Below are 9471 nucleotides of genomic sequence, written 5' to 3'. Positions count from 1 at the left end.
TGTCTGTGATCCCAGCAACTTGGGAGGCTGAGGCAGGAGAAGCACTGGAACTCAGGAGGCAGAGGTTGCAGTGAGCCAATATCGCACCATTGCACTTGAGCCTGGGTGACAAGAGAGAAATTTCATCTCAATAAAGAAAGAAAAAGAGAAAGAAAAGGGACACTGGTGGGGTTGAGGAAAAACTGGGCAATGTTAGGATGAGGACATCTCTCTGCTGGTTCCATATTTCCCGGCAGAAAAAGTCAGCTAGGTTCATGCTTCTCTCAATTTTGTAAAGGATAACAAAAAGGACTGAGTTTCTCTTCATTTTGTAAATCCCAGCTCAGCCATCCCCCTCTAGAAAGCCTCTCCTGAACCCCAAAACACAGCCAATCAGAGCCTCTTCTGCTCTGCCCTTCTATGTTGTTTCTATTTATGATCTTGGTCATGTTATACAACATGTTATACAACGTGACCAAAATGTCCATTATTTAAATGTATTTTATTTGTACTTTAAATGTAATTATTTAAATATATATTATTTGCTTACATATCAGTCTCCTACATTTTACCAGTAGCTCCTCAAGGAGCTTGAACTCTTCAAGATATGTCTTTAACTGTCTACATCTCCAGTGATGCTGGTACAGGGTCTGGCACATACCCCTGCCAACTAACTCCTTCTGCAATGGATATGATGTGGATTGCGACAGAGACCACTCAGTGACATGCACAATTCAGTAGGTGATTCAGTTACTGTAATTATTCTCCAAGTCAACCCTTTCACAATCACAATAGAATTATGAATGAATAATGGAATTGGTACGATTTTACTTGTATATCCACCACAGAGTTCAGTTAAATTAACTTTTCTAATAAGTGATTTGATTATAATCTCTAAAACAAATCTAAAAGTATTCAAATGTCCCATTTATCACAGAAAAATCTCTTTAATAAAGAAAGCTCCACACTCCACATTCCAAGGGCTATTCTTTGATCTGCCAGTTAACCGGTAGTTGGAAATGTTGCCAATTGAAGGAAATTGCTTTTCGAAGGGGGAAAACAAGACTAGTTCTGAACAGAATTTATTTGAAAAAAAAGGTATTTATTTTGAAGCAAGAAAATAACTCCTTGTTTTTGATATTGCAGTTTCTGACCTGGATGAATTGCAGAAATTCAGAAAATGACAAGCTGTTTTGATGACATTATCAAATCACACTCCATAAAAATGGATCTTGAGAGTAAATCCAATCAACTCTCCTAGCAAAGCCATCCTCAAAACATTCTTGAAATTGTAATTTTATATGTAAATCCATTGTTTTTAATTTTTAAGAAAAAGGAATTCTGTAGTGCCCATGCCTATTTGGAATTACTCCAAGGGGGGCAAAAAGGGAGGTAAATTTATTTAAATTTATGTCAGGTACAGTGCTAAACGCTCTAGTACACATAATTTTAATCCTCAAAGCTGCCTTTCATGGGAGGTACTATTATGTGATTTAAAGAAAAATAGATGAAATGATGAGGAATCGGGAAGATTAGGAAATTTGTCAGACAGCAAAATTGGGTTAGAGTTCTCATACCGTCTGTTTCTAAACCTTATTACCTTTCTGTAAAACCAGGGGAGCTCTCACCAGTTTTGAATTCAGCTTCAGGACTGCTCTAGTCATTTTGGTCTCTCCCAGTCTTTTTTTTTTTTTTCCGAAAGTATCTTACTCTGTTGCCCAGGCTGGAGTGCAGTGATGTAATTACGACTCACTGCAGCTTCTACCTCCTGGGTCCAGGGGATCCTTCCACCTCAGTCTCCCGAGAAGCTGGTACCATAGGTGCACACCACCACACCCAGATAAATTTTTTGTATTTTTTGTAGAGACAGGGTCTCACTCTGTTGCCAGGGCTTGTCTCAAACTTCTGAGCTCAAGCAATCAGCCGACCTTTGCCTCCCAAAGTGCTGAGATTATAGATGTTGAGTCACCGCACCCGGCCAGCCAGGTCTCATTTTAGGAAAGGAGAATTCAACCGGAATTGACATTCCTTGCTATCTTTAGTCTTTCATGAACTCCTCTGATCCAGCTTCTGTGCCAATACTTTATTAAAATGGTTGTCATCCAGAGCAATGAGGCTGTTCTTCATCTCTTCCTTTCTTGGCCTCTACTTTACAATTTAATTGTATTGACCATCCATGCCTTGTAAAAGAACCCTCCTGCCCCTTGACTTCAGGGATACTACACTTTTCTTGGTCTTCACATTTATTTTTTCATGACACATCTGTTTCTTTTCCTGCCCCCTTTGCCTTGTCCAACTGCCTCCTTGGATACCTTTCCTGGAGCTGAGAGCCTGACTCTGGAATCCATGCAGACTCCCTCTAAGAAAGCATCCTTTCTCCTGACGGAAGGAAGGCTCTTTGCTGCATCCTCTCTATTCATGGAGCTGTCTTCTCACTGGAGCCCCATTCCATTCTCTGCCCACTGCAGCGTCACTTGTCTGTTTTGCTCTCACCAAAACCACACTGTTATTTTTCTGGTCTCTCAACCTTAGCCCTTTTCAGAGTAAAAACATAAGCATATAATTAAGTGCTCAAATGGGTATTCCTTCCACACATATTCCTTCCTTTTCTTTTAAAATAATTTTCTTTAAAGTTTATTGCAATTCTAGAACTTAGGTTTATCTTGCACCCCTCTTGCCATTGCTGCCATGGCTGCACCCCTGATCAACCTCCTCACCTAGAAAGGACCTCTCTCTGGGGCCCTCCCAGCCTCCTCTCCTTCCAGGTCCCACAGTTACTGATTTCAGGTTAGTCTTCCCCAGCTACTGCTCTTATCACATCACTCATTGGAAAACCTTCAACCACTCCTTGTTTGCAGCCGCACAGTCTAAAGTCGTTAGTTTGACTTTCAGGATCCTTTGTAATCTTGGTATTTCTTTACATAGGCCATCTTATTTCTTGCTACTCTTTTGCACTATTCTGCTTCAATACAGCCAGCCTCTTTACTCTTTCGAGAACATGCACATGTCAAGTTCTACGACTTTTTGAAAATGTTCACCTTGCCTGAATTCTCTCCTGTCTTAAGTTTTCCCTCACTCTATCAAGTCTTTCTTGATCATGCCAGAACTTCATGAACTTTCTTTCCTTTTAAGCTTGCACATTGCTTCAAGCCTACATCAAATGCATTCCTTAGCGATTAAGTGCTTACTATCCTGAACTGCACATTCTTAATTTGCATGTGTCATCCCATAATTTTCTAATCAGACTTAAGCTCCTCATAAATAGAAATCTTGCCATACTTTTTATTTTTCCCCGAGAGTGCAGTAGTAAACATTGATTGATGCTACTTAACACTTGTAATCTGAACCCATATAACCTGATAGGTATAATAATTTAATATTAAAGAGTCATTAAAAATTGAACAGAAGTTTCTTGATTTACTTTCTTATTTTATTTATTTATTTTTTTGAGATGGAATCTTGCTCTGTCACCCAGGCTGGAGTGCAGTGGCGAGATCTCAGCTCACTGCAACCTCCACCTCCCAGGTTCAAATGATTCTCCTGCCTCAGCCTCACGAGTAGCTGGGATTACAGGCACCCGCCACCATGCCCAGCTAACTTTTTGTATTTTTAGTAGAGAAAGGGTTTCACCATGTTGGCTAGGCTGGTCTCAAATTCCTGGCCTCAAGTGATCTGCCCGCCTTGGCCTCCCAAAGTGCTGGAATTACAGGCATGAGCCACTGTGCCCAGTCTGGATTTCAGAACCATTTTAATATCTAAACATAATGTGATAAGCAAATCGATAAGCCTAAGAAATAGACAAATTAAGAGGTGATTATTTGTGTCACTGACATTGTTTATTTTAGGATTTGCCAAAGCTCCTTTGAGTATCTCTCTCCAGAAAATCGACCTTCCCATAGATCGTCTCTTGCAAAACATTGATGAATAGGAGATTTTAATGCTAATGTTAGAAACCAGTTGCACAAAATATTTGAGTCACCCATATTAAAGATTAACTTGATATGAAGAGAGAGCATCTATAATATTAAATGTTGCATCACTGGGTCATTTTAAAAAGCAGTAGTACCTGTACTCACAATTTTCAGGACTTTCTGTAATGATATAAACTGGAATACACTATATTAGAGTCTGGGATGAGTAGACTCTGTTAAAAAAACAAAACAGGCTTACCTTTACATAATCATAAAGGCATCTTTGCCGAGTACTTGCTGCCTCCAGAGCAAATGTATTGAAGGTGAGGTGAATTACTTTGTTTACAGGTGCAATTATGACCCATACACAGTTTAAATTCTTGTCATATATTCCATTCGAATCAGAGTCAGGAAAGGCAAAGATATTATTCGAACCTGTCAGATGACCACCACATCCTTGCTGAGGCCCTGCATTAAAACAAAGACACATTACTATGCAGACTGAACAGAACAGACCTTACATTGTACATGGAGCGTTTTTAAAAAGAACATAGTTTCCATTTTCTGTCACAATCTGAGAACATGATCAGATCATTCCCTCCTGGGCTCCCTCCTTTCCTCCCTCCCTCCTTTCTTTTCTTCCTTCCTTCTCCCCACCCCGCCCGGTCCCTTCCCCCCCACCATCTTTCCCTCCCTCCCTCCATCTTTCCCTCTCTCGCTCTTTGCTTCCATAGCAGAGCCTTCAGGTGTCTCCTTCTTACTCAGAGTTGCTGAAAGAAGTGGAAAAACACGTGGGGCTCTATATACGTTTTGGGGATTGCTGATGTGATTTATTGAAGATTTTCCTAGCTTGAAAAATCAAATTTTATACAAAATCAAGTATTTTGCATAATAAAACTGGTGGAAAATGTTCATATGTTTTACTTTTATACTCCACTTTTATGAACACTGTCAGGCTGAAAACTGAATTTATGAAGAATTTACCCAACACACCAAGAAAACTGCTGCCAAGAAATCTTGTATTTACACAGTGTGATAGGAAGAGGCTGAGAGGTATTTAACACTGCAGTCCAGTTTATATTCAGCCACACTCTATATTTAACTTTTTCTTTTCCAAAACATGAGAAGCTAAAGGAAAAAAACCTTTGTAGAAGAAAAAGGCCTTCTTTGAGATGAAAATTTTATAATTCAGAATAAAACTACAAAGGAGAGATAAAGAATAATCTCAAGATGATTAAACGGTCTACCATAAAAGAATACCAAAAAAAATCCTCAGAACATAAGATTTAGTTTTGTCTACTCCATGGCCTAAGCAGATAGCTCAGAAATGATTTGAGAAGAGCTTAAAGGGATGAAGAATTTATTGACAATTTTATAAGAAATGGTGAGGATAAAATAAGCTCACAATAGCCCTAGTAGGGATAAGAATTAAATAGATACTGAAAGTAATGTCTGTAAAGCTTGCATTCTACACAAACATAGGTCATGGCTAGTTCCAGAGTTAAACTTCACTGGGATTGGCCTTCAGTCTTATTTTTCTCATTCCATTTTCTGCTCACAGCAAAAGGACTGTTTCAACATTAGGGGGCGCTAAGATTTTGTACTTGGACCTTGGCAGGAAACATGAACAATGGTGGCTCTCCTCAACTCTGTAAACCCAATGGATGGCAACCGTGCAGGGTGATTTTTGTTACAGGTACATTACTTAGTAGGTCAGGCTTGCCCTGTCCATAGCTTCTAAGTCAGGCGAAACCATAGAGTATTTGAGCAGTCAGACATTTCCCAAAGTTGAAATGCTTCCAAAGGCCCAGTTCCTGATAAATTCACAGAGGGCATCTAGGACAAAATTATTCTGAAATGTAAGCAATACGCAGTGCTTCACCACACATGGCTAATGATTCTGCTCATCTGAAAGGGGTCTGCAAACTAAAGAGAGAGTTGGAGTTTGTGGAGTTTGAGCAGCTTTGATTTCAGTGTGAACTGACTGTTACTTAAGGAAACCACTTAAGCCTATTGACATGCATAGTACAGAAGAACAATGACTGAGGGTGTGAAAGGATTGATAAATTTATTTACTACATATTGTTTAATATTCAAGAAACTATATTTAGTATTTAAGTAGAAAAGGATAAATGATAGTCCATTAGTAGTGATAAGACATAGATAAATAATGATGACACAATTTAGAAAATGACAGGTTCAGTAAAAGAGGCAGAAAAGTCTTACATCTTGCAAAAAGATGAAGATTACTTTGGGCTACGAGGATCTCCACTGTTCCAAGGAGGTGACTTGGATCTGGGTCTTGAAGCATAAATAGAATAAAGCCATGTAAAAATGGAACTGGTATTGGCAATTCCAGCCTGAAGGAATCTCATGATCCAAGTTTAAATGGGCAAGAATTTACATTATATGCATGGGCAAGCATAACTCTGAGAAAACAACAGGGCACATGAAGGAGAATAATGAGAACTAGGATTTGGGAAAATAAGATGGGGTCTTCTATAGAGGGCCTCCAATGCTGGATTATACAGAGTTTGGCTGTCAGACTGTGTTCTGTGGTTAACGGGATCCATTTGAATGATTTTTAATCAAAGAAGTGGTAGAATCAGGATGTACTTGCTAATCAAGTCTTATCTAAAAATTGATCTAGAACCAGTATTTCACAAGTAAGGGAACGGGACTGAAGGAGATGAGACCAGGTGAAAGGACATTGCTGTAGTGAGGGCTGCAGGTAGGAGTGCTGAAGAGTTGGAGGTAGTTAGACAGGAAAAATGCTGTTGCTGGGCATTATTCTATTAATACATCAGCTTCAAAAATTAAATGTTATTTATAAACATTCAAGCTATATATTTTATCACTACTTGTTTATTAATTGTTACTAATAAGTTCGTAATGGCAAAATGGCAATTGTACTTGGGCACAGTGAATGCCATTACACACACTTATTATGTAGTACTACTACTATGACTAATGCCATAAGGCAGCACACCCGCATTGCAGGGAACTCGAAACAAGTATCCTAAATCACTGATGTGTTTGCCATGGATTGAGTGGTAGATAGGCTGATCCTTCCTTCCTTCCTTCCTTCCTTCCTTCCTTCGTTTCCTCCTTTCCTCCCTTCCTCCCTCATTCCTTCTTTCTTTCTTCTTCCTTTCCTTTCCCTCTCTCTCTTTCTCTTTCCCTCTTTCTCTCTTCTTTCTATCTCTTTCTCTCCTCTCCCCCACTCCCTCCCTCGTCCCTCCCTCCCTCCCTCCCTTCCTTCCTTCCTTCCTTCCTTCCTTCCTTCCTTCCTTCCTTTCCTTTTCTTTCTTCTAGATGAGGACTTGCTATGATGCCCAGGCTGGTCTTGTATTCTTGGGGTCAAACAATCCTTCCACCTCAGCCTCTTGAATAGCTGGGATTACAGGTGCATACCATCATGCCCAGCTTAATTGGCTGATTTTTAATTCTTCAGTCCCTGTCTTCAGTCTCTCTCTTTGCACTGCCCTAAAATGGAGAGTATATTTTTCTGTGCACTTGATGTTAGGCTTGGCCCTACGACTTGCTTTAGAATGAGTATTAGTGGTCATGAAGCAGTCAGAGGCCTTAAACTTGCTTATGTTTTGTTCTTGTTTGTATTGTTGTCTACGACTTTGTGCTCCTGTGATCCACTAAGATATCATGTGTTGAGTAACTGCTGGTTCAAAGAAAAAGTGGATTCATGTGCAGCAGACTTGTACCCAGACTCAACTCTACAGCCAACTACAGCCAACCCACAGCATGGAACAGAGGCAGGCAAGCTAGTCCGTGGACCCGTAAATGATAAAAACAAATGCTTTCATTATAAGACACTGAATTGTGGATGGTTTGTTATGCAGCACTGTCATGGTAATAGCAGACTAATACACACACTAATATTAATAGCTGGCTTGAACTATGAAATTATAATAGAGCTTATTGCTCAATTCATAAAATATACACACAAAATAAAGAAAATGGAGAAGAATTATCATCAGATAATCCTGGCCAAAATAGTCAAATAATCGAAGTGAATATCATATTACATGAGTGAACAGGTATTTGTGTAGTGCAGGAAATAACAATTGCTCTAATTTTTCCACTTTAGTGCTTAAACATAGCACAACTGCTCTATGTAAAATGAAATGTAAGTGTATATGTCTAAACATAAGGATCAATATTAACAAAAGAAGGGTTCTTTCTCAAAAGGAGCTATTGCCACATTACTCTTTCTGTGTTTCAATGGTAGAGGAATATCAACAAGGGTGACCTCTGTGACTGAAATAGAGTCCCATGCATCAGAAAGCCATATATATTTACTACACTGATATTTTGAAATTGTGTTTTTTTTTAATGTATAAGCCATCTTAACCTTGATACGTTTAGCATCACCAATCCATCATTTCCTCATTGCTACACATTTTTGGACCACCCAGACAGCTCTCATCCATCAGCACCTGCCTCATCAGGCAGGTGTGTCAGTCACTCTCTGATGACACACCCTGTGTCCAAGAACAAATGTCACTCTAACTTTCTTCCCTGAATTGGAAATATCTCTTTCACACAAAAGAGCCATTTCTTTAGAGAAAATACATGTTTTGGCTAAAGGAATATGGGAAACACAACCCCATAATAAGGAGTGAGATCCAGGTCTAAATCTGCTTGATTAAAACTCAGTAACTGAATCCTGAAGTATTACCTTCCAATGACTAAACCTCAGAGTGAAGCTTAAGCCAAGATCCATCTGATAAGGGAAAAAATAGTTACATTCTCTAAGATAAAACATCTCGAAGGTTTCAGTGGAGTTAGATACATTTTTCAATCGTTATTTGGAGAACTGACATTCTATATGGCTGACATTTTCTTGAGGTTGTCTGGATAGCATGTCTCCCTGTCTCTGGTTGACCACTGCTGAGAAGGTGCACAGCGTGCTGTACCAGCAGATACAGACTGGCTTGACTTCAGGCGCTTTCCTGTTTCCAGCAAGCCATCTGTGGCTTTAGGCTGCAGGTGAAGGAAGCTTTACTGGAAACTACAGGAAGCAGAATACAAAGCCATTTAAAGCTGGTGCCTTAGGGAAATGTGAGCACACCTAGACAGCTTCTTTTCTACCACACAGGGATGCAGAGCTAGAAATGCATTTTCCTATTTTGGAATCAGCCTTACTGTGGTTTTTAAAGCTGCAGATATACAATTGCCCCAAAGCAGTGTATTCATGTAACAACATTCAACTCCATTTCAGATAAACTGGTTTTGTCTTTTTCTCTAAAAGTAAACAGTGTTTATTATTTTATTTCCTAAACTCCGATGTGTATAATACTTCAGGTATAATATTTATGTTATACAAGAAAAAAGTTAGTAGTTTTTGTAATGAGATTTTTAATTGTTTTGTTTGTTTTTAGTAGCTTCACTCAATTTGACTCACTTTAGTTATTCTAATTTGAAACCTAGCCTAAATTAAAATGTGTTTTTAGTTTGGTAATATTTAGGATCATAAAACTAAAAGAATGGTAATTTACTAAAAGAAAGGCAATTTCAGCAATCTAATCAGTAGCTATAGTTAACAGAAAAAGCAATACTTGCA

The 9471-nt window shown here is 39.0% G+C and overlaps 1 protein-coding gene across 1 annotated transcript in view; it reads right to left on the bottom strand.

Moving 5' to 3' along the window:
* The window catches only part of CUBN (cubilin (intrinsic factor-cobalamin receptor)), a 315183-nt gene that overhangs the window by 22235 nt on the left and 283477 nt on the right, over positions 1-9471 (bottom strand). The window contains 1 exon segment of the mRNA XM_011963893.1: positions 4150-4358. Within this exon segment, the coding sequence (XP_011819283.1) occupies positions 4150-4358 (209 nt within the window).

This window comes from Colobus angolensis, unplaced genomic scaffold, assembly GCF_000951035.1.
Source record: "Colobus angolensis palliatus isolate OR3802 unplaced genomic scaffold, Cang.pa_1.0 Scaffold63, whole genome shotgun sequence".
Lineage (NCBI taxonomy): Eukaryota > Metazoa > Chordata > Mammalia > Primates > Cercopithecidae > Colobus > Colobus angolensis.
The sequence above is the reverse complement of the archived record's forward strand: the minus strand, read 5'-3'. Positions and strand labels throughout refer to the sequence as shown.